General features: G+C 49.7%; 1 protein-coding gene across 3 annotated transcripts in view; it reads right to left on the bottom strand.

The window, feature by feature from the left end:
* Positions 1-25,551, bottom strand: part of SRF (serum response factor) — a 240,623-nt gene that overhangs the window by 10,211 nt on the left and 204,861 nt on the right. For 2 of the 3 annotated variants that reach the window (XM_029592815.1, XM_029592814.1), the window contains 2 exons: positions 6,682-6,873; positions 5,824-5,900 (listed from right to left, as the gene is read on the bottom strand). In XM_029592815.1, the coding sequence (XP_029448675.1) occupies positions 5,824-5,900; positions 6,682-6,873 (269 nt within the window). The remainder of the gene's footprint in view (positions 1-5,823; positions 5,901-6,681; positions 6,874-25,551) is intronic. The other variant, XM_029592816.1, reaches the window with a different exon arrangement.

Genomic DNA, 25,551 nt, shown 5'->3' with positions numbered 1-25,551 from the left:
TTACAAGACATGGGGCCAAAAGCTTTCCAGAAAGAAACTGCAGTTTACAGAACGCATCTGCAGAAGTGTCTATGTTTTGCTGATGGTCAGAAAAACCCAAGCAATGCTTGGAAGAATAATCAGCAACAACAGAAGGGTCTGTGACAGATCCTATGTTCCAAAGTACCATGCAGGACAGCGTCGAGAGTTTCAGGGGATGAAAGGCAATCCCACCTCAAACCCCCCAGCAGGGAGACACGTAAGGCCTGAAGCTCACCCACACTGCACCCTGTCTACAGGATAGTTCACGTGAGTAGGAAGGTCAACCTAGTGAAGTGAGAAAAGCTAAAGGCAGTACTGGCCAGAACTTGGCAAAAATATAGGGAAAAAGTAGTGCATCTTTCCCTGCAGGTATACACTAAAATATACCACGAATGCCCTAGCTTTTCTTCCCCTCCCCTCGATATTCTAACTGGAAGTCAGGAGGAAGACCCTGGGGCTGCAGGGGTAAGAAAAAGCCACGAGGTGGAATATCTTAACCCCAACCGAATAACTCACTGCTGATTCCAGTAGGAAGTTACACCCCCAAGGTACCTAGCCAACCCCCTCAAGGAAGAAATCCAAAAACACTCCACCAAGAGACAAAGCAGGGATGCCACAAGAAAAAATTCCAGCAGTACAGGATTTCTTTACTGGCCTGGAAACCCTAAGGATAGCAGGGCAGGGTCAGCTATGATTATATATACTTTCTCCAAGGAGACACACAGTCCAATAAATGGAACATCCATTGCATGAACCAGGACTCTCCCTGCCCACAGACAGGGTTAGCACTAAAATGGGGACGTATAGCTTGCAAGCCACCTCAACAAAAGAGTAGCACCTCTGTGGCAGGGTCCCTCGTCCTCCAACTCCCTCAGGCATGGATATGGCAAGAGGCTGAAAGGCATATTTGCCAATTAAATGGACTAAAACCCTCCTCACAGGCGGCAAGAATGGTCCTCCATGAAAAATGCACATTGAGCTCAGCAGGTATCAAGGGTGACTCCTGGGCAGGAGAAATGCCTAATCTGCACCAGGGAGCTATCCTGAAGAGGAGACCCCAAGAATGACAGGGAGACAGAATCTGGAATAGCTCCCTCGTGAAACAGACCTGCTGTATCTTAGGATGATCTAAGAAGATCACTATCACCCGACCTGTTCTCAGATTCTGTGGGGAACAGAGAGCGACTGCCAGGCAAAATCAGCAAAAGCCCTTCTCCGGGAATAGAGAACAAGGGCCACTCATTGTAGGTATCCGGGGGAATACAGAAGGATTGCCTCTAGAATCCCAATCGTATCTCTCCTTCCTGAAGGGACAGGAAAGCAACGAGAATCGGGGCCTCCCAATCCCGAGAAACCTTCAAACTTTTCAGGTGAGAGCCGAGTTACAGTCACTGAGCACAGAGATACATTAACGACCAAACCTGCCACTTGAGGCATCCCCAGATGGGGTAGGCCACCATGGAAATCAACGGAGGGCCCTCAGCAAAAATGGTCCAATGTCTGCCACTGTGGTCTCCAGTGTATGCCAAGACCAGTGGACAAGGAGATGCCCCGATTCAAAAGAATAGAAGCTCCAGTTCAGACAGATAGACCTGCATGGGATGGAGCTCTAGGGGCTTCTCCACGAAGGGGCTTCCTAACATGGGGTTGAAAGATACTCCTTTACTGAGGGAGGGGAAGGACTCCCTACACTACCCTCCAGGTATCCATTCCCATAGGTGTTTGACCAGGAACAGTGTCTTAGGTCAGTCCTATGGCTGCAGCCCACAACCTGTGGTACTCTTCATAAGAGAAACACATCCCCATACACTAGAGGTCAACTGGAAGGATAGTGCTCTCAGTTGTAAAAGCACAATTATCAGTACTCATACAGTGGTATCCCATCATATAGCTGGCTGAACACCTACAAATCCACTTGTCATGCTTGTGGATAGAATCCCATGGCACAGCAAGGACCAAGCATCACCAGTTAGAGTCTGTGGCTTCATGCTGCCAAAAAGCAATCACAGAGGTTGTGATGGCACCCTCCTCACCATTGTTCCCTAGCACCCTATGGTGCAGAACAGGCAAGGAAGCTGATATCTTGATGCAAAGATCGTAGAACCCTAGTATGGCTGTGTACTGTACTGTCAGAGAATGTTGACGCCTGAGGCGCTTGGAGGGGTAAAGTGACCCCTGCCGTACCTGACCATGCAATTCTGCACTCTACTGCTGCACTAACTTCTAATGGAGTCAATAGGAACAGTGTGATGGCAATGTCCCCAGTACCACTGGGTCTCTGATTATGGTGTGGTGGTGGGCAGCGTTCTGTGGTGTTGCTGCCATAGTACCTCAATAGTGGATAACACATTGAAATCGTTGGTTCAGTGTGCTGCGGCAGTAAAGCAACAATGTTGGGAATTATTAGAAAGGGAATGGTGAATAAAACGGAAAATGTCATAATGCCTCTGTATCGCTCCATGGTGAGACCGCACCTTGAATACTGTGTACAATTCTGGTCGCCGCATCTCAAAAAAAGATATAATTGCGATGGAGAAGGGCTACCAAAATGATAAGGGGAATGAACAGCTCCCCTATGAGGAAAGACTAAAGAGGTTAGGACTTTTCAGCTTTGAGAAGAGACGGCTGAGGGGGGATATGATAGAAGTGTTTAAAATCATGAGAGGTCTAGAACGGGTAGATGTGAATCAGTTATTTACTCTTTCGGATAGTAGAAAGACTAGGGGACACTCCATGAAGTTAGCATGGGGCACATTTAAAACTAATGGAGAAAGTTCTTTTTTACTCAACGCACAATTAAACTCTGGAATTTGTTGCCAGAGGATGTGGTTAGTGCAGTTAGTATAGCTGTGTTTAAAAAAGGATTGGATAAGTTCTTGGAGGAAAAGTCCACTACCTGCTATTAATTAAGTTGACTTAGAAAATAGCTACTGCTATTACTTGCAACGGTAACATGGAATAGACTTAGTGTTTGGGTACTTGCGAGGTTCTTATGGCTTGGATTGGCCACTGTTGGAAACAGGATGCTGGGCTTGATGGACCCTTGGTCTGACCCAGTATGGCATTTTCTTATGTTCTTACCTGATAATGCTCCAAGAGGCTGAACACAGCCCTTGAAATGGCGTCATGAATGGCTCACCGCTCTTTCCGTCATGTAACAGCAGCAACAAAGACCATGGTGACCGATGGTGCCCATGGTGCTCTGCAGTAGTCCACTGGTGGCTACCATGGCGATGACGTCCGTGAAGCCAGAGTGCTCTCGTACTCACCAATGATGGATTGCATCATGGCACCAAACGATGCTGCACCCAGGGCTTCGATGGCACTTGACCGTGCTGAGGGCTTGACTAGTTCAACTGTATACAGCGCCAACAACGGTGCCCCAGGCGCCTGCGGACAGACAGCCTAGCGGCACCAATGGAGTCCTCGATGCCCTAAGGCAGGGGTACTCAAATGAATCCTACGGGCCCCCCTAGCCAGTCAGGTTTTCGGGATATCCTTAAGGAATATGCATGAGAAATATTTGCAAATACAAGAGGTAGTGCATGCAAATCTCTCTCATGCATATTCCTTAGGGATATCCCAAAAACCTGACTGGCTGGGGGGGGGGGGGCCCCGTAGGACTGGTTTGAGCACCCTTGCCCCAAGTCGATGATGGACTAGCACCAGTAGTGCCTGAAGGTAGAGCCTCTATGGCCCCAACATGGGACAGACACGCTGCATCAATGCCCAAAGGGACTGCCGGCACTATTGCCTGTTCCCCTCATCTTGCCTATATGCTCGAGGGTGGTAATGCTGCATACTCTATGGCATCCTTCACCAGTGGCCATGGCTGATAGCCTTGATAGCAACCCTAGCACTCATCAGCACTGATAGTGCTCAAAGCCCAGTGGGACCTTCGATGCCCCATGATCATCAGTCTCCGTAGTGTCTGACAGCTGTAGTGATTGGACTTCACGATGCCCCTTGATACCCCATCCAGGTACTACAAAGGAGCCTTGAGGGCACCGGACCACTGTGTATTCTGGATGCTTTGGTGCTCCAGGGTGCCTCAGGTCGATGGTGACCTCGGCACTCAACAGCACCAAGGTTGTCCAAGGCCTGAAGCTCCTGTTGCCCAAAGTCTTCAGTGGCACTTGAGCGCTCTCAGCAGCCCCATCAGTCGATGGCCACAAGAGCAACCAGAGTGCTCAATGGCAATCCCAGTGCCTTATCGATGGTGCTCGACATAGACAACTAATGGCATCAAGGATGGTCACAATATCAAGGGTGGCTCTGAAGGCATGAGGAAAAAGATGCAGCTCTAGAAAAAAAAAATCACATTACAAAAACTGTGAGGAGAGTGAAAAGCTGAGTACCGTGACACAGCTCCCATGACCACATGGCTCCGTGGAAAGATTGAGGGACTCTGCCTAGGGGGCAGAGTGATGATTTTAGCTGCACATATGCTCAGTAGGGCACGTCTGAAAGTTATAGAATCTTTGAGAACAAAGTTCAGGATCGGGCTTCCATCTGGTGATGTCACCCATGTATGAGGATTACCATCCTGCTTGTCCTCAGAACAGATAAAGACTGAAAATGAAAAAGAATTTACCTAGTCTAATAGCCACCTTATTTCATCATACAGATATGATTCTTAATGTATGTATCAAAAGGAATATTCATATAGGAACAAGCTGGCACATTAATTTGCACTGTACTTGTGTTTGTTCTCTACTATAATAATCTGACCCAATGAAAAACTTTTTTTTTTTTTTTTTTAAATGGCAATAAAATATTGCAAAATCCAAGGCCCATGACTATACTTAACTTCACCTGATAGAGATGCAGGTTTCAATGTCTTCATCTGGGAGTGCTGTGAAGAAATGATCTCAGATGACCTTGGCAAATTCTCTGAACATGTAAGCTGATTTTTAAAGACTCCACATCATCCTTAAACTACCAACAGTATTAACAGCAGCAAGTAAAATCAGTTCTTTCACTCCAAAGGGCTCTCAGTGGGTTTCACTAATCACAAAGGGCGTATCCAGTTCTCTTAAGGATAGCTTCTCTACTCTCACCCCATGTTAAGGCTGATTAAATGGCTGGTAAACTTCGATTTTGTAATATTTTATTGCCACTTAAAAAAAAAAAGTTTTTCATTGGGTCAGATGATTATAGTGGAGAGAAAACAGGTGCAGTGCAAACTAATGTGCCAGCTTGTTCCTATAATGAATATTCCTTTTGATACATACATTAGGAATTATATCTGTATGTTGAAATAAGGTGGCTATTAGACTAGGTAAATTCTTTTTCATTTTTAGATTTTATCCACCTTTCTGACTGATTTGTTAAGGCTGCTGTATATGCCAACAGGTAAAGACTGCCAGGTCCATTGCTTCTATCCATCTTCTTACAACTGCAACACTGTATGCTACTTCATGTCAAGGCTTACTTGTTTCCCCACTACTAAGATCTTCTGAACCACTGTGCATGTATACAGCATACTCTACTCCACTCTGCACATGACCCCCCATGTACCTAAAGTATGCACACAAGCTCCCCTGGGCACCTGATTCAAAATCCTGCCTCTCCCCTTATCCACTTCCCTGCTCGGTTATACATTCCTTTATGGTTTTTCTGTTCACCACTCCAGGAATAGTTTTTGTTCTGAGAATTGGTATACAAAATTAATAAGGATTGCATATTCCGAGCCAGGCAGGGAAGCAACATCATGCATCCCTCAGCACCTCACATTCATGTGAGCTGAACATCCTCCTTCCCTATGTGGCTTGCGGGCTCCACCCTGCCACCTGAACACACCTGGTGAAGCTGAACAGCAGAAACTGGGATCTGTACTGTGCCAGATGGTGCTGTGAGGAACACTTGTGACACTCCACCTGCCAGGAAAGAGAAGAAAGTTACACATTTCCTGCTACAAACACAGCAGTAAGGACACCAAAACCTCCAACAGTTCTACTAAAAGTGAGGTTACAAGTCCGGGTTTGCACTCATTACTTTGTAGTTACACTCATTCTGTAGTCCAGAGACCCTGCTGCAGCCAGTTATATCATGCAGTAACATGACAACCTGTTAGCTGCTGTGCTGTAGCATCAGCTCAGACACAAGGCAGAACCAGGTGGACAAATGAAGGACGGTGTGCTTTAGTACCAGCATGACTACAAAGCAGCACCAGGCAAGCAAGTGAAGGACTGGTATGGCAACAGTTAAGTGGTTGATGTACTGGTCATGGTGGGCAGTTCTACTCCTACTAAGATGGTGAAAGGGGCCCTAAAATATTTCAACTCCCATGACAGTCACACTTTACCTGACTCCACTCTCCTTGAATCCTATATGAGTGCAAACCTCAGCAATCTGCAGAGATATCAGCATCAAATTAGCTCATTAGTGTTACTAGATGCCAACTAGACCCAACAGTCATCTCATTTATACTGCACACTGTGAGGGCCACAGCTCACATATTTGGGGAACCCTTAGCAAAAATGGAAATAGAGCAGGCAGGTCTGCATGGTCCTGCTGAGTGCTTTCTGTGCAATTTCTCAGTCTGAAGCAGTGGGATCTGGAAGCCCCATCCAGGGTAAAGGTTACACAGAAGTCCCTGAGGAACATGCCGGTCATTGTTTCTCTAAAAAAGGACTCTGTCCCAAGTGCCAGTCTTACCCTGCTCCTGGACCTGCCCATGAGACACCTGCATGGCCGAGGGTGCCTGTGAAAAGGCATTGAGGACGGCTAGGCCTCCATCAGCCAGGCCTGAAGTGGGTGCATACATCACTGCATGTGGGCTCGGGTACATCACGTGACCACCCACCGTCGTTGGCACTGTGGATGTCATGATCGTCGCAGGCAATGTCACTGAAATTTTAATTAGGAAGAAATTCCATATAGTAAGTTACTATTACACCCTCTGTGGCTCTCATATAATGTGTTAAAAGCTCTCTTTTCCAAATTGCATTTTTGGTATAAAATTGCTGCTGCTTTAATGCTGTGCATTGCTACAGTGCAAGGCTCACAGCTGCCCCATGTGGCATTATCTGGACAAATGAAAATTAAGCAGAGTGGCTTACCTGTAACAGGTGTTCTCCAAGGACAGCAGGATGTTAGTCCTCACACATGGGTGACATCAGATGGAGCTTGGCACTCAGGGTCCCTCTTCAGTCTTATAACAGAGTTTGTGAAAAATAAAATAAACCAAAGCAAACCCTACTCCATGGGGTGGCAGGTGGGTTTCATATGGACTAACATCCTGCTGTCCTTGGAGATCACCTGTTAGAGGGTAAGCAACTCTGCTTTCTCCAAGGACAAGTAGGATGATACTCCTCACACATGCAACTATGTAGCTCCAGGCTGCTCCTAACATGTGCCAACGTGCACAACAACTAGAGCTGCGATAACTAGGGGAGCAGGCCTGCACCCAAGGACAGGGCCCATGGTAGGAAGAGGGGGTTTCATAGATGAAACAGATTACGGAGGACTGACTGTCAAGTCGGCCATCCTTACCCAGACAATAATGAGAGGCGAACGTGTGGAGGGAACTCCAGATTGCTGCCCTGCAAGTCTTGTGAATGGGGATGGCATGCAAGTGAGCCACCAAAACAGACATGGTCCGAACGGAATGAGCCTTGACGTGACCTTCAAGCCCGCTTGGACATAGCAGAAGGAAATGCAGTCCGCTAGCCAAAGGGATAAGGTTTGCTTAGACACTGCGAACCCCCAATCTGTTTTTGTCGAAGGAGACAAAAAGTTGGACAGGTGGTGAGGTGCCATCCATTCCAGATAAAAGGCCAGAGCCCTTTTACAGTCCAGATTATGCAGTCTGTTCACCTTGGTGAGCATGCGGCCTTGGAAAAATAGGAAGGCAGGACAATAGACTTATGGAAATCTGAGACCACCTTAGGGAGGAACTTTGGATGTGTACGTAAGACCACCTTATGACAAAATTTGGTATAAGGAGGGTACGACATCAGAGCTTGCAGTTCACTGACCCTGTGTGCTGAAGTAATTGCTACCAAGAAGATGTCCTTCCAGGATAGGTACTTCAAATCACAAGGGCTCAAATGGAGCCTTCATGAGCTGGGACAAACACACACACAAGCGAATGAGTGGAAATAGAGGCACCATCATTCCCCTGATGGTAGGCTCCGATGGCACTAAGGTGAACCCTCACAGCAGCGGTCTGCAGACCAGACTCAGAGTTGCAATAGGTAATCCAAAAGCTCCGGTGGGGAACAAGAAAAGGAATCCAGACCGTATCCAGCACACCAAGCCAAAAACCGCTTCCACTTGAGATAAGAAAATTATTCCTTACCTGCTAATTTTCGTTCCCGTAGTACCAAGGATCAGTCCAGACGGTGGGTTATGTCCCCCGTCCAGCAGATGGAGTCAGAACAGACTTCGAGGGACGTCACCAGTATAAGCCAGTGCTCCCTCTGCTGGAGCTCAGTATCCCGTATAGCAAAGCCCAAAGGACCCGAAAGGGATTGAATCAAGTTACTCAACATACCTGAAAGACAGGCACTGAACTGCAATAACAATGAACCGCCAACGAGCGGTAAGAACCCAACTTGTAGAGAGCTGTGCAACATAGAAACAAGGCACAAACAGCAGGTAATAGAAGATATCGACAGGCATCAGAACCGAGCAGAAGCAGAAAGATCCCAGAGTGGTGGGCGTCTGGACTGATCCTTGGTACTACAGGAACAAAAATTAGCAGGTAAGGAATAATTTTCTTTTCCCTGTACGTACCAAGATCAGTCCAGACGGTGGGATGTACCAAAGCTTCCCTAAACCGGGTGGGCCCCTGAAAGCCCTGCTCGGAGAACCTGGGCACCAAAGTGTCCCATGGAGGACGACGCCAGGTGCAGTCGATAATGTCGTGAAAAGGTATGCAGCGACTTCCACGTCGCTGCTCGGCAGATCTCCTGGGAGGAGACGGAGCGAGATTCCGCCCAGGACGCCGCCTGCGAGCGGGTGGAATGAGCGATAACCCCGCTAGGCGGAAGACGGCCAGCTCCAATGTAGGAGACCGAGATCGCTTCTTTAAGCCATCGTGCAATCGTTGTCTTCGAGGCCTGACGCCCCTTCTTCGGACCGGACCAGAGAACGAAGAGATGATCTGAGAGCCGGAAATCATTGGTCACCTCCAGATAGTGACGCAAGGTGCGCTTGACATCCAAGAAACGAAGAGACCTAGGCTCGCTGGGTCCAAAGGACGGAAGTTCCACCGTCTGATTCAAGTGAAAAGACGAGACAACCTTCGGAAGGAAGGAAGGTACGGTGCGCAGGGAGACTCCGGAATCCGTGAACCTGAGATAAGGCTCCCTGCAAGATAACGCTTGTAGCTCCGAGACACGACGCGCAGAGCAGATGGCCACAAGGAAGACCGCCTTTAGAGTCAGATCCTTGAGGGTCGCCCCACGTATCGGCTCAAAAGGTGCCCCGGACAAGGCTCAAAGCACCAAGTTGAGACTCCAGGAGGGACAAGGATCCCGGACAGGAGGGCGCACATGTTTGACCCCCTTGAGGAAACGGGCAACGTCCGGTTGCAGGAGAAGAGAGCCATCTGCGCGCACGAAGGAACTCAGGGCCGACACCTGGACTCGTAGGGAATTATAGGCGAGTCCCTTATCCAGACCATCCTGAAGGAACTGCAGAATCGACGGGACAGACGCCTCCGTGGGTCGGATCCCCCTGGAAGAACACCAGACGTCGAACGTTCTCCAAACTCGCACATAAGCAACAGAAGTAGAAGACTTCCGGGCCCGCAGCATTGTAGAAACTACCGCCTCAGGGTAGCCCCTGCGTCGAAGGCGGCGCCGTTCAAAAGCCATGCCGCAAGACAGAAGAGTTCGGCCTGGTCAAAATATACTGGACCCTGGCGCAGGAGCCGAGGAAGATGACCGAGCCGAAGCAGGCCATCCACCGCCAGCTGGAGAAGGTCCGCAAACCAGGGCCTGCGCGGCCACTCCGGAGCGACGAGAACCACAGGACCTTGATGATTTTCTATCCTGCGGAGCGTTTTGCCCACCAGGGGCCACGGAGGAAAAACGTAGAGCAGCCGACGAGTCGGCCACGGAAGGGCTAGGGCATCCACCCCCTCCGCGCCTCGTTCCCTCCGGCGACTGAAAAACCGAGGTGCCTTGGCGTTGGCGGCCGTGGCCATCAGATCGAAATGCGGTGCGCCCCACCGCTGAATCACCAACCGCATCGCCTCGGCGGAGAGCTCCCATTCGCCGGGATCCAGTTGTTGACGACTGAGAAAGTCCGCCTGGATATTGTCCACTCCGGCGATGTGAGAAGCTGCGATCCTGACTAGATGCCTTTCCGCCCACTCCATTAGGGGGGTCGACTCCAGGGAGACATGTTTGCTCTTCGTGCCTCCCTGTCGATTGATATAGGCCACCGTGGTGGCATTGTCGGAGAGGATTCGTACTTCCCTGTTCCGGACCAGGGGAAGGAACCGCTGTAGTGCCAGCCGCACCGCCCTGGTCTCCAGACGGTTGATCGGCCAGGTCGCCTCTGTCGGGGACCCCGTGCCCTGTGTTGCGCTGCGGTCGCAGACGGCGCCCCAGCCCACGAGGCTGGCATCGGTAGTGACCACCACCCAAGTGGGCACATCGAGAGAGACACCCTGAGCCAGATTCGTCGGTATCAGCCACCAGTCCAGACTGTCCCTGGCGACAGAGGGGAGAGGAAGGATCACCTGATAATCCTGGGACACCGGGTTCCACCTGGAGAGGAGGGACGCCTGCAGAGGGCGCAGGTGCGCAAAAGCCCAGGGCACCATATCGATGGTGGACGCCATCACTCCCAGCAACTGAAGATAATCCCGGGAAGTGGGCTCCTGCAAAGCTGAAAAATGACAGACATGCTCCCGCAACGACTGAGCCTTGTCCGGACGCAAAACCACCTTGCCCTGCAGCGTGTCGAAGCTGGCACCCAGGAAGTCCAGGCGCTGAGAAGGAACCAAAGAACTCTTGGCGAAGTTCACTACCCATCCCAGGGATTGTAGGACCTGGACCACCCTGGTCACCGACTCGTGTCCGTGGGCAAAGGACTTCGATCGAATCAGCCAATCGTCCAGATAGGGATGGACAAGTATCCCGTCCCTGCGGAGAGCCGCGGCGACGACAACCATGATCTTGGTGAAGGTGCGAGGCGCTGTCGCTAGACCGAACGGGAGAGCTGTGAACTGGAAATGCTGGCCCAGAACCTTGAAGCGGAGAAAACGACGATGCGCCGGCAGGATGGGAATGTGCAAATAGGCCTCCGTCAGATCCAAGGAGGCCAGAAATTCCCCTCGATGAACCGCAGCAATCACCGAGCGCAGCGTCTCCATGCGGAACCGGCTGACTCGCAGAGACCTGTTGACTTCCTTGAGATCGAGAATGGGCCGGAAGGAACCGTCCTTCTTTGGCACGACGAAGTAGATAGAATAATGACCCGAGCCCACCTCGCCGAAGGGGACGGGGGCAATGGCTCCTATGCCCTGAAGACGATCCAGAGTCTGCTGTATCGCCGCCCGCTTGAGGTCCGAGCCACAGGGGGAGAAGAGGAACTGGTCTCTGGGAGGACGGGCAAACTCCAAAGCGTAGCCGTCCCTTATAGTGTCCAGAACCCACTGGTCCGCCGATATCCTTACCCACTCCCCGTAGAAATCCGCCAGGCGACCCCCTATCCTGGGCGTGGGGGAGTGGGGGCATCTGGCATCATTGGGACGACTTTGGTGGAGGAGGACCCTGCCCGGAGCCGTCACGGGCGGAGCGGCGCCCCCGAAAGGACCGAGACCAGGTCTGGGGTCTGGAGGAGGAGGAGGAAGCCCGGGTCCCCGGCTGCCTGTACGACCTATAGCGTCTCTGCGCTCGGGTTCTAGTCCGGGTAGCCGCAAAAGCCCTGGAGGGTCGATGTCTGTCTTCAGGGAGTCGGTGAACAGCATTCTCCCCGAGAGATTTGATGATCTGATCCAAGTCATCTCCAAACAAGAATTTTCCGCGGAAAGGCAAGGACCCCAAGCTCGACTTAGAGGAAGCATCCGCCGCCCAGTTGCGGAGCCAAAGGAGCCTCCTAGCTGCCACCACCGATACCATGGAACGCGCCTGTACTCGGAAGAGGTCATATAGGGCATCGGCCCCATAGGCGATCGCGGACTCCAGGCGGTCAGCCTGCGCGGCTTCGTCCGGTGGTAACGCTTGAGAAGTCAGCAACTGTTGCACCCACCGGAGACTGGCCCGCTGAGCCAGTGAGGTACACATGACAGCCCGCATGCCCAAGGCGGAGACTTCGAAAACCTTCTTCAAGAATGCCTCCAACTTGCGGTCCTGAGTATCCCGGAGCGCTGTGCCGCCCGTGACCGGGATCGTCGTCCTCTTGGTGACCGCCGAGACGGCCGAATCCACCTTGGGAACCTTGATAAGATCCAAGAAGTCTTCTGGGAGCGGGTACAACTTCTCCATAGCCCGAGTGACTTTAAATGAGGCTTCAGGGGTATCCCACTCCCTGGTGAGAAGCTGCAGGAAGGACTCATGGATGGGAAATGCCCGAGGCCGGGGACGAAGGGCAGCGAGAACCGGGTCCCCCTTTCTGGCCGATGTGGTGACGGCGGGCGCCACCGGGAGCGGCGGATCCGGAGGAGGATCAAGATCCAGTTCCAAAAGGATCTGCTGTATCAGATCATTCAGTTCGTCCCGCTGGAAAATCCGGAGTGCCAGCGGGTCATCCCCTTCGGAAGGGAGTTCCGAGAGCGCAGGGTCCGCGGGATCCGGTGAGGGTGGCGAGATCGGTGCCGCCGCTCCCGTGGCAGGCCGAGGACGCGGAAGAGGGGCTGGGGCCCCGGCCACCGACCCAACCAGGTCAGGGGGCGTCCCAGGAGGGGCCACAGGCACCCGAGGAGTCTTTGCCGGTGGAGGGCGAGGGGCCAGGTCCCCGGGAGCCCCCAATCCCTGAAGGTACGCACTATGCATGAGTAGAATAAACTCAGGTGAAAAACGAGGCAAGCTGGGAGGGGGGTCCGAGGGAGGAACCTCCGAAGGCCCAGGATCGGGCAAGCCCCCCTCCGGGGATAAATTCGGAGGTGAGACCTCCCGAAAATCCCTCCGCTCGGTCACAGCCTCCACAGCAGCGAGGTGCCGCGAAAGCAAAATGGCCGCCGTTCCCGCCAACGGCGGCGAAGTGGCCGGCCCGCGCCGCCCCTGCCGGGGGGAGGGGAGAGAGGAAGAAACGTCTGCCGGCTGCGAGGTGCCTTCCCCGCCCGGGAGGCACCTCGCGCAGATCCCCTCCCTTGAAATCCTGGACCCCGGCTCGCCGCAGGCCGCGCATCGAGACGGCCGCGGCATTCGCAAAAAGTCGTCGGGAGCGGCAAAAACCTCAGGGGGGGGGCCAGGAGCACTAAGGAGGTGCTGCGGGGGGGGGCCGGAGGGCCTGCACAACCCGCCAAAGGGATCCCTGCAGCGCCGAAGAGGACGCGAAAAATAGGCCGCAAAGCCGCGGGATCGCCTGCCCACACGTGGAAGCCGGCCCACCGGCAACCACGGGGAACCAACAACCTGTGAAGAGAAAAAAAACCCTGGAAGGAAAAATCAACACAGGGGAACAAAACAAACTTACCCCAGAAACGGAGGAAGCAACAGAGAAGGAAGCAAGAGAGAAGGCAGAAGACACGCCTCCAAACAAGAAACCTTTTTTTTTTTTTTTTTTTTTTCAAAGAATTTAACTTTAACTTGATTCAAATAGCTCAAGACAAGAAAACCTGGAAGAAGAAATAAAGAGAAATCCTGAAAAAGAATCCAACCAGCCTGGGGAGACCGTGGATCCCCCAACTCTCATCTGCTGGAGTCAGAAAGATACTGAGCTCCAGCAGAGGGAGCACTGGCTTATACTGGTGACGTCCCTCGAAGTCTGTTCTGACTCCATCTGCTGGACGGGGGACATAACCCACCGTCTGGACTGATCCTGGTACGTACAGGGAATGTAAAATTTTCTCGTGGAGGGTTTTCTGGACGCCAAGAGGACTCAAGAGACACCTTCCAAAAGGCTCAGAGCCTGCACAATAACCTGGCCAACATCCAAGCTGTGGGACAGGGCTTGGAGGTTGGGATGGCGGAGCCTGCCCTGGTCCTGAGAGATCAGGTGTGGAGCAGTCCCCAACTGGATCAGAGGGTGCAAGGCCAACTCCCGTAGAAGCGGGAATCAGACCTGGCAAGGCGAAGAAGCTGCGACCAGAATCATGGTACCTCGCTCCTGTTGGAGCTTTTGAGATCAGTGGAAGGGGAGGGTAAGAATACAGCAGACCGGTGCCCCAGTGAAGTGAAAAGGCATCTGACACAGATCCTCTGCTCGCCCGGCCCAGGGAGCAGAATCGATCCACTTTCTTGTTTTCTGGGGAAGCAAACAGGTCCATGCTTGGAGTCCCCCACAAGTGAAAGATGCGATTCGCTACCTCTTTTTTTTTTTTAATTCTTTATTTTCCAAAATTCTTAGCCAAAATGAAATATTGAATTTATAAGAATACAATTATCAATTTGTTAAACTTAAAAGCAATCAGTTCTAATAAGACCTCAAAAAGGGGACTGTCAATATACAAGAAACAACAATAAGCAATGACCAGAATTTCAGTAATATCTGCTAAATTTTTTCTTTTATAAACACTTTCAGCAACAATTATGAGGAAACAGTTACGGAGCTCTCTCTATTTTGCAAAAACCCTTCCAGTTGGTCTGGATCAAAAAACACATTTAAGAGAATTTAATTTTACTAAGCATTTACACGGATATTGCCAAAGAAGTGTGGCTCCTATTTCTAACACACGCTGTTTCTTTTGCAGAAAAACTTTCCATCTCATCTGGGTGTTTTTTGCAAGATCAGGAAAAACTGCAAGCTGTTGGAAATAAAACCTTTTCTCTAGGGCAGAGCTTTCCAAACTTTTCATGTTGGTGACACACTTTTTAGACAAACATAATTTCGGGACACAGTAATTCAGTCTACTAGCAAACCAGAGGTTGTATGCAGTGTAACAAAGGAAAAAAGAAACATCACCCATCCTTATAAAACAAATCAAGAAATATAAAATCATCAGCAGTAAAACTGTACTAACAAAAAGAACATATTTCGAAACAGCTGATGAGTGGAATATCCAATAATTAAAAACTCATATAAAACATTTCCAGATACCAACAAAATATTTCAAAATAGCAGACACAAAGACCCAGTAATGAAAAATAATAAGGATACAAACATTTTTTTGCTCTGCATACCTGGGAACGTTTGATATCCAGGTGTCCTGAGATTATTCTGAATTAGCAGGAGGAGGGGTGGTTTGCTTGGAACTTTCTCCTCTCTCAGTCACATACCAGCGCTCTCTCTCACACTGGCTCTCAATGACACACCTATACACACATGCTCTCAGTACTCACATATACACATGTTTTTTCTCTCTCACTTATATAGGCTCTTAATTACACATTTACACACATGCTGTCTATCTTTTCACGCTTACAGACACACAGGCTTTCAATCACACACATACATGCTGTCTTTTTCTCACACACAGACTCTCATTCACATGCTTACAAACATGTCCTCTCTCTCATTTACACACAGGCTCTCAATCACATACTCACATGCTCCCTCACCTAAATCAGCTCTCAATCACACACAGACACACATGGTCTCTCTCTTACTTATACACACAGGCTCTTAATCATACATACACATGATTTCTCTCACACACAAAGGATCTCAATCATACACACATACTCTTTCACACAAACAGATTTTCAATCACAAACTTACACATACAGGTTCCCAATGGTAAACTTACATTCATGCTCTCTCTCTCACAGGCAGGCTCTCAATCACAGACATACTCTCTTTCACATGTACAGGCTCTCAATCATTCACATACATGCAATCTCTCACTCTCTCATACACACACACAGGGCCCCGCGGCCCGGAAGAGGAAGTGGAGAGTATCGGGTGAGTGCGCGGCAAGAAGAGGCCACGCTAGTGCGCTCGGCATCGGCCCGAAGAAAAGAAGACTGCAGCGCGGCTCGGAGGAAAATGTTCAACCGCGGCCAATGGGACTCCGCCTCCGCGAGGGCTGAAAATGAAGAGGTTAGCGTTGGGAGGAGGCTGCTGCTGCCGCGAGTTCCCGGGGTGGGGGAGAGACGAGGCTGCTGCTTGCTGCCGCGAGTTCCCGGGGTGGGGGAGAGACTCTCTCTCCCCCACCCCGGGAACTCGCGGCAGCAGCAGCAGCCTCCTCCCAACGCTAACCTCTTCATTTTCAGCCCTTGCGGAGGCGGAGTCCCATCGGCCGCGGTTGAACATTTTCCTCCGAGCCGCGCTGCAGTCTTCTTTTCTTCGGGCCGATGCCGAGCGCACTAGCGTGGCCTCTTCTTGCCGCACACTCACCCGATACTCTCCACTTCCTCTTCCGGGGGGGGGGGGGGGCGGGAAGAAGAGAGCACGCCGGTGCCGCTGACTCCAGCTGTCCTGCCGCGTTCCGCCCGGGTGGAGGAGGACCGGGGAGCAGCTGGGTCAGCGGGAAAGTGTGGCGATACTTGTCTGCGAGCCAGATGCAGCATATCTGGCTCGGAGCCATGGGTTCCCGGTCCCTGCACTTGCCGGTGTGTCACGTGCACCGGGCTTGCGCGACACACCGGCACACCTCAGGCGACACAGTAAAGTGTCGCGACACACACTTTGGAAAGCTCTGCTCTAGGGCATGGAAAACGTTTTCATGGTCCAAATTTTATCAGGTTCCGGAGCAAACACCACCAATAAAGTAGTGCGACCCTCAATATCTACTTAAAAGTCCTGAAGTAAATCAGTTAAATTCTAACACATTAGGTTGTACAGGAGGATTACACAGATGTTCACTGGATTTGGAGGCAATATAAGAAGCCTTAGTAATAGGGGGAATAGCTTTGTGTGATACCTTAAGTACCTCCACATAAAATCTCCTTAACATTTCAATAGGTGAAATAGGAAAATTTAGAATTCTTAAATTCAACCTTCTAGAATTTTCTAAAGATTCTAATCTACGCAGATTAAATTCTTGCTCTCTAATCAAAGCCATATCAGATTTTCCTAAAGTTTCACACTGTTTTTCCAACTTACATAAATGTTCAGTATTATTCTTAACTATATCATGCCCCAGAACCTGAGGCTTTAGAAATATTTTCAATTTTAGTCCCAAGAGAAACTTCTAGACCTTTAATTGCTGTCCAAAGTGTTTCCATGGTTATCTGTGCTGGTCTCTCAGGCAAACTTGAAGAAACTCTCAGAGGGGATGTTGTCAGAGGATAAGAAGCCTCAAACATTGCCTGAGGACCTAATATAGCAGAAACCTGTATAGCTCCATGTGGCTGTAACTGGTCCTCCTGTGAACTTGCTAGAAGCACAGAGTCCCGATTAGGTGGCAGGTGGAAGTCAGGGCTAAGGGAGGTGGAATTCCCTGAAGTAGAAGGCAAAGTAGCCCCAATGCCCATTCTGAGCATCCCTGAAGGTGTTCTGGTCCCTAACGGTTGCATAAACCCATCAATGGTTGGCTGGGACAATGGAGGGAGAGGTTGGAAGGGAACACACGGCAGTCCCTTTCCTCTTCTTCCCCATATGAATTCTGCGGGTTTAAGTACAGTGGAAAAAACAAGAGAGGAGCACTTACTTAGAAGGTGAACTTATAAGAACCAGAAGAGGCAGTCAGATTCAAGGCAGGTTTGATAGTTGTTCAGGTTGTGAGGAGAAAGAAGAAAAAGCCGCGCGCGGCTTTAGCAATGCACCGGTGGCGGCTGTGCGCTGCAGCAGCCGTTTTTGAGGTCCCGTGCTGACAACGTCAGAGTGCTGGGCCGTCCTCAGGCAAGCCCCATCAGGGATCCAAAGTAATGCTGCTCCCCCGGAATGGCTGCGGTCACCTCCTCTCCCAGTCCCGATTCCAGCACCACTGCAACGCTGTTTTTATGGCCCCTCCGGTCACATGCTGATGATGTCAGAGCACTGGGCCGTCCTCAGGCAAGCTCCCTCAGGGATCCAAAGTAACAATGCTCCCCCGGAATGACTGCCAGCACCTCCTCTCAGCTCTCCCTCCTCTCCCAGTCCCAATTCGCTACCTCTTGATTGAGGGACCACTCATGAGGTTGGAAGGCCCAACGCAAGGAGTTCGCTAGGATGTTGTCCATCCTGGAAAGATACACCGCCTGGAGGAGAATGCCGTTTGAGGGCCCATGACCAGATCTGGATTGCTTCCTGACAGAGGTCGTACAACCCTGTTCCTCCCTGCTTGTCAGAATCCACATTGCCACCTGATTGTCTTCTGACCCAGGACCACTTTTGTTGTGCAAGTGCTCTCAGAACGCCTGCAGGGCGTACCGAATCGTCCGTATTTCCAGAAAGTATATCTGGGACTGCGTCTCCTGCATGGACCAAAGACACTAAGTGTGGATGGAGGTCTGCAACATGGGCTCCCCAACCCTTGTGAGACGCTTCTGTGTTGAGGACAATCTGGGGCTGCGGGCTGCAGAAGGGCATTCCCTGCTCCAAATTGGATGGGGGTTGCCCACCACAAGAGGGATTGCCAAAGGGGAGTGGTGATCAGGACACGAGCCCGAAGATCCTGGGTGGCTTGACACCACTGGGAGCATAATGTCCACTGAGCCCTGCTCATGTGAAGCCAAGCAAACGGCATAATGTGCACGGTCACCGCCATATGACCTAGAAGTTGTAGGAACTGGTGTGCTGAGACATGGGAGTCTAGTTGTAGTGACAGCTGGAGATGGGATTTTGGATAGTTGATTTTCCAAGTACGTATTGTGACTTGCAGGGAATGCAGCACCCCCTGCCTGGAGTCGCTCTTGATAAGCCAATCGTCAAGGTAAGGGAAGACATGAACCCCTTGCCTCCGAAGATAGGCCCCCACCACCGCCAGGCATTTGGTGAACTTCTTTACCTTCATAATGATAATTTTATGACATTCTTATTAATTATAGTGGTATATGTAACCAAGTATTTATTGTATTTCCATGATGTGCACTTTATTTTTAATTGTAAATTGGTAAAATTATCTTTGAACTATCCTACACTTAAATTTAATTGTAAATTGATTATCGCACTGTTTTGTAAACCATTATGGTGGCATTGCTGAAAGATGGTATAAAAATCCTTTCAAATAAAAATAAAAAATGGGGCACGATGCTAGGTTGAAGGGCAGTACTCAGTACTGGTCGTGTACCTCCTCTACCAAGAATCGCAGGTACCGCCAATCTCCTGGAGAAATGGTGATATGGGCGTATGCGTCTGAGATCGAGGAAGCAGAGCCAGTCCCCAGCCTTCAGGAGGGGAATCAAAATACCCAACGAGACCATTTTGAACTTCTCTCTGACAAGAAACCAGTTCAATGCCCTCAGAGTCAGAACGGTCTGAGGTGACTGAAGTCCATCAATCTGCGAACAGCTGCAGGTGGCCCCCTACAGGGGGGTCAGCACTCTGGGGCAGGGTTGGCTGGCTCAAACTCCCTGGCTGCCAGTCAAAATCCTGCAATTGGTTTTATGGTGGAGTGTACAAGGTTGCCACACCCTCAGTCCTGCCGGAGCCCGCTGAGGTCTCGACCTAGAGATCAGCAAGTAGTATTTGCACGGCTGGTAAAAAGGCCGTCATGGATATTGCCTGGGAGGCTTTTTGCTGGAAGGCTGGGTATCTGAAGTACTGGCTGACAACTGTTGAAGGGTTTTGTGATAGTCTTTTAGTTGGGCCGCCACCTCAATCCTGTCCCCGAAAAGGTTCTCACCCGTACACGGCAGATCTGCCAGACAGTCCTGGAACTCAGGGCCCAAGTCAGAGGCACGCAGCCAAGCCCCAATGCCTGTGGTGGCAATTCTTGGCTGTCTCAAAGATCTCATACACAGAACGGACTTCGTGTTTCACAGTCTAGGCCTTGCTGAACTATTTTCTGGAAATCCTCCTAGAACTGCTGCGGGAGGTGTTCTTCCAACTCTTGGGCTTGTTTCCAGAGGTTCCTGGTGCACTGCCCCATATACAGCTGATAACAAGCTATCCTAAGCTACTAACATTGAGCCCTGGAACACCCGGCGATCAAGAGCGTCCAGAGCCCTGTGCTCTCAGCCTGGGGGTGCTGAGGCATGAGTGCGAAGTCTCTTCGCCTTCTTAAGGGCCGATTCCACCACCATTGACTGGTGAGGAAGTTGACTGCGATCAAGCCCCGTGTTGGATTGAACCACAGACTGCCTCCGTCTTCCGGTTCACAGGAGGAATGGAGATGGGGTGTTCCCAGAGACTAGCTCCTTAAAGATGTCATGGACTGGAACAGCCACCACCTCCTTAGGAGCATGCAGAAATTGCAGATTTCCAGCATCTTGTGACGAGAATCATGTTCTGTCAAAAGTTATTAATCAAGTTTACTTAGGGAATAGCCACTGCTATTAATTGCATCAGTAGCATGGGATCTTCTTAGTGTTTGGGTAATTGCCAGGTTCTTGTGGCCTGGTTTGGCCTCTATTGGAAACAGATTGCTGGGCTTGATGGACCCTTGGTCTGACCCAGCATGGCAATTTCTTATGTTCTTAAAGTTGAAAAGGCACTGACTCTGCTATGGCCTTAAACCCAGCAAAAGATTAATCCTCTGGAGGGGATATTCGCCTCTCCTCTGGTGGAGAGGGTTCCAACAGCAAGGCCTCAGATTCCTCCGTGGAGGAAAGAGACGCCTCACCCTACCAGGGATTATAGGGGGCTTCTCATTCACTGTGAACATCCAGAGATGCGGAGGTGGAGCACCCATATGACCCTTAAGCCTTGAACCAGGGGGTCGCGGGGGCATTGGTGGAATCGAGGGCACCTCTAGGATCCGGGGCACATGGGCACCAACAGATCCCCTGGCTTGGGAAGCACCGGTGGCATTAATGGCACAGAGGGTGTCTATCCCAGAGGCCCAGGAAGAACCAGAAGTTGTCAGGGTGCCATGCACAATGGAGGTGGACCCTCCTCATCAGAGTCGCCTCTCACCAGAATTGGAACTGGTGGCGGCAGCAGCAATGTTCCCCTTGGCTGTGAAGGGGCTTGGGGCATCAGAGCTGGCAGAGTCAGTAAGATACCAAGCAGAAGGTCCAGTCGCTCCAGCAGAGGCGCAAGCACCAATGGAGTCTGCTCTTGTGGTGGTCCCGGTGGAACCGGAGGCTCGATTCCCTGCAGGGCCCAGCCAACCGCCAACTGCATACGCCTCTCTAACTCCTCTTCAAAAGCTGAGAATAGAGCAGAATGAAGAGGCGGCAGTGGCAACGGAATCAGATCGACCCCGGTGTCAGGGGTTGTAACCGAACCTTCCACACCATTGGTGGGGACTGTGGAGAGACTTCAGGAGTACCAGAGGGAATCCCCTCCTCCGGACGAGACCCCTTCGGGGGAGGCACCGATGCGGTCGGTGCATTGTCATGGTCTGACTTCGACTACGAGTGGTATCTGTGTTTCCTTGACTTCTCACAGTGCCTACCAGGGTCCTTCCCCGGGACCAATGGCGATGTCAAGGAGCCTGAATTGGACCGAGAGGATATGGATCTCACTTGGTCCCCATCCCCCCTCAGGATAAAGCAGCTGTAGCAGACCGAGGGGGTCAAAGCCGAGACTTCTTTCTTTTGTGGGGTAGAAGTCCTAGATGCTGACAGCTGATCCAAATTTTTTTTAAGAGCCGAACAGCTTTTCCATTTTGTCTAACCATTCCCAACGGCCCTTAGAGGTCATCTGGGCACAAAGATTGCAACCATGGACGTTGTGCGTTGCCACCAGGCAAAGGACACAGACCTTGTGGGGGTCTGTGATGACACGGTTCGGAAGCACTGGTGAAAGCCGAACAATGCCATCTCAAAAAGTATGCAACGTGCAGTCGATAGGTGGTGGCCACTGGAGGGTGACACAGTCGGCAATCGACAGCGAATTCTAGAGAAAAAGTTACCAAAAGCGATGAAGAAAAAGTTGTGAAATGTAGAGAGACCCTACGCAACACTGGAAATGAATTATCACCGAAAAAGCATGAGCTCCTCAACTGCAAGGCATCAGCTTCACGTAGAAAGAGAGAGTGAAGAGGGACCCTACGTGGCAGCGTGATTAGCGGCATGCTGGGCATGCTCAGTCTGTATCAAAGTTTCTAGAAACTTTGACAAAAGTTTTCCGTGCCGGGCTCCATCTGTGAGGACTATCAACCTGCTTGTCCTTGGAGAAAAGTTTATTTTTCTCCATTCCTGTTATATTACTACTTCACAATTTGAAAAGGGTTAAGTCCTCCTCTTAAAGGTCAAGACCATCATCATACACTACTGATCTGCAGCTCCCTAACAGTCAAAGCAGAGCTTTGCCTTCTTCCCAGTCACATATATTCCATAATTACATTCATTGCAGAACATTAAACATCTGCAAGCAACAGCTACAAAACACTGGAGAAAGCAAAGTCACTTACCTGTAAACAGGTGTTCTCTATGGACAGTATATCAAATTAGCCACAAGTGGATGTCATCTGATGGAGCTGACATGGATCATGCTCCCTTCAGATCTCAGACCTAGAAAGGTCAGAGCATGTGCAGGTGTTCCCATGTAACTCCTGCTGCATGAGCCTCCTCAGTCCTTTCACTACTTAAGCTTCAGTTCTGGGAAGAAGGATGGGATTGTGTGATTGATTTGTCCCACTGTCCACAGAGAACACCTGTTTCAGATAAGCAATTTTGTTTTCTCTGTGGACAAGCAGGACAAATCCAGCTACACAAGTGGAGAGTCCCAAGCTGACCACTGTGATGATATACTTGAATTTTTATGCATAATAGTAATTGCAAACCACAAAAGAGGTAGGCGTGAGCTGCTTGGCCAAAACTACTCATTGTGGGAGTCTGTCGAGGCAGTAGTACTTGGTAAAAGTGTATATATGAGGGCCATGTGGCTGCTTTGCAAATGTCTTGAACTGAGGCAGAAAAATGAGTTCTTACCTTCACAGGCAAATACTTTCCAGAATGTATGTAGAAAAGGTAACAGAGTCTAAGAGCCCAGCAGATAAGGTTTGCTTTTGGACTAGTAAAACAAGTTTGCTGGATCATAGGATGTGTTGTGAACATTTTCTAAAATAAAACAAAACTCTTCTACAATCCATGATTTGAAGACTCTGTTTGGCAGGATGAGGTTTTAGGAAAAATGAAGGAAATACAATGGATTAATTTAAAGTAAAAATCTTGGATGAGTTCTCAACATACATAGACTTAAGAATCTAGTTATATGGCACATGAACTACTAAAGCTTGCTCGCTCTGCATGCAGAGATTACTGCTATTAGGAATAATACTTTTCAGGATAGGAACTTGAGTTCTGCCGATGCCAAGGGCTCAATGGTAAAGTCATCAGTTTGGTAAGAACTATGTTGAGATCCCATTTTTATGGGAGGAAAAAGATAGTAAAGGCCTTTGATGAATCGAGTGACCATTGAATGGCAAGATACAGGATACCTTCTTCAAGGTGATAAATAGGTGGCAATGGTGCAGAGATGTAAAGACTGAGTTGGTCTTTAATCCTGAATCAGAAACGTAGAGAAGGTATTACAGCAAGGAAGAAGTTTATTATTTATTTGTTTTTCTATACAGATATTCAATTCAAAATATCACACCAATTTACATAGAAAAGGATGTCTCAAAGGCAGGCCTTTGGGTGACATGATATAGTATAACAGATTAACAGAGTAAATATAACGAAACTTGTTTTACATAATCGCTATACTAACAGTACATATGTTCTGAATTTAATTTACTATGTACAATGGCGGGGAGGGAACTGGTAGTGCCAAGGGAGGGTAACCAAAAGTGGGGGGGAAGGGTAGGGGGGGGGGGGGGGAAGAGGGATAGGGAGCCGGGGATTAATTCTTTGGAGGGAATGCTTTCCTGAAGAGCCAAGTTTTAAGATTCTTTCTGAAGGAAGGCGTAGAGGGGGGTCGGTTCTGAGAGGAGCCGGGAGGTTGTTCCAGATGTGGGGGCCTGCTATTGATGCAGCGCGTTCTCTTGTGGAGACTCGAACTTCCTTAATGGAGGGAACTAAGTAAAACTGTGTTGGTTGAGCGGAGGTTCCTTGCAGGGTTGCAGGGGTGCAGTGGTCCTTGTAACCATCTCGCCTTGTCATTGTGGATAGCTTTGTGGACGAGCATAAGGATCTTATATTGAGATCTGAATGGGATGGGTAGCCAGTGGAGTTGTTTGAGTAGGGGTGTGATGTGGTCTGTTTTTTTGCAATTTGTTAGTGATCTTGCGGCTGCTTTCTGGAGGGGCTTGAGGGTGGCAGCGGGCAGGCCTATTAGGAGGGTGTTACAGTAATCTAACTTGGCGAAGAGGAGGGATTGTAGTACAGTTCGGTAATCTGTTTAGTGTATTATTGATGCTATCTGTGATGGGAAGCAGGATCTGTACATCATCAGCGTACAGGAAATAGGAAAGGCCTGCTTTGTCCAAATAGTTGCATAATGGCAGCATATAAACATTGAAGAGGGTAGGGGATAGGGATGAGCCTTGTGGGACTCCCTGTGAGAGGGGTATTAGTTCTGATGTATTACCTTAAAGGATCTGTTAGAGAGGAATGATTGAAACCATTGGAGGATGGTGCCATTGAGACCAATTTCTCTTAAGTCTGTGAATTAAGATCTCATGGCTGACAGTGTCAAATGCGGCAGAAATGTCAAGAAGTATTAGGAGAAAGGAAATGCCTTTGTCAAACCTTTGCAGTATTGTATCTGTGAGGATGAGTAGAAGTGATTCCGTGCTGTGAAATTTCTTGAAACCGTGTTGAGCTGGAACAAGTATATTTTGGTTTTCTAGGAATTCTGAAATTTGGTGGTTAACTGTTTTCTCGATGACCTTGGCCAGGAAAGGCAGGTTAGAGATGGGTCGGTACTTGGATGGGATGGTCGGATCCAGCTGAGGTTTCTTTAGGATAGGTTTAACCACAGTGCTTTCAAGGGAATCTGGGAGGAGACCTTGTTCGAGGGAAAGGTTGATGATGTCCGCGATGGGTCTTGCCAGGCTGTTCAGGATTAGTTTGAGGGATTGCATTGGAATGGGGTCAAGTGGATGAGCCGCTGAGTTGATCTTCCGCACAATAGTTTCCACCTCGGTGGAGGCAATGGTCTCAAATTGTGACCATTTTGATGTAGTAAGGGGTGATGGTGTAGGGGTTCAAGGTTGATTGGTGGGCTATTTGAACTTAGTTCAGATGTTCTGTCTTTAAGGTATTGGGCAAATTTTTGACTGGATATTGTTGGGGAATCTTTTTGAAGGGCGTTGTTGATGGGCCGAGTCAGTTGAGTGACAATCAAATAGGACTCTCGGATTGTATTGGTAGTCATGAATTCTTTTAGTGTAGAAATTCTGTTTGGCTTTGTTGATGTCTGTTGTATATATGTAGAGCAGTGTTCTGTATCGGTCACGTAATTGGTTTGTGGGGTTTTTTTCTCCAGGCTTTTTCTGCTTGCCTTAACAGGCGTTTTATGTTTTTTAGCTCCTGGTTATACCAAGGTGCT

Source organism: Rhinatrema bivittatum, chromosome 3, assembly GCF_901001135.1.
Source record: "Rhinatrema bivittatum chromosome 3, aRhiBiv1.1, whole genome shotgun sequence".
Classification (NCBI taxonomy): Eukaryota; Metazoa; Chordata; class Amphibia; order Gymnophiona; family Rhinatrematidae; genus Rhinatrema; species Rhinatrema bivittatum.
The sequence above is the reverse complement of the archived record's forward strand: the minus strand, read 5'-3'. Positions and strand labels throughout refer to the sequence as shown.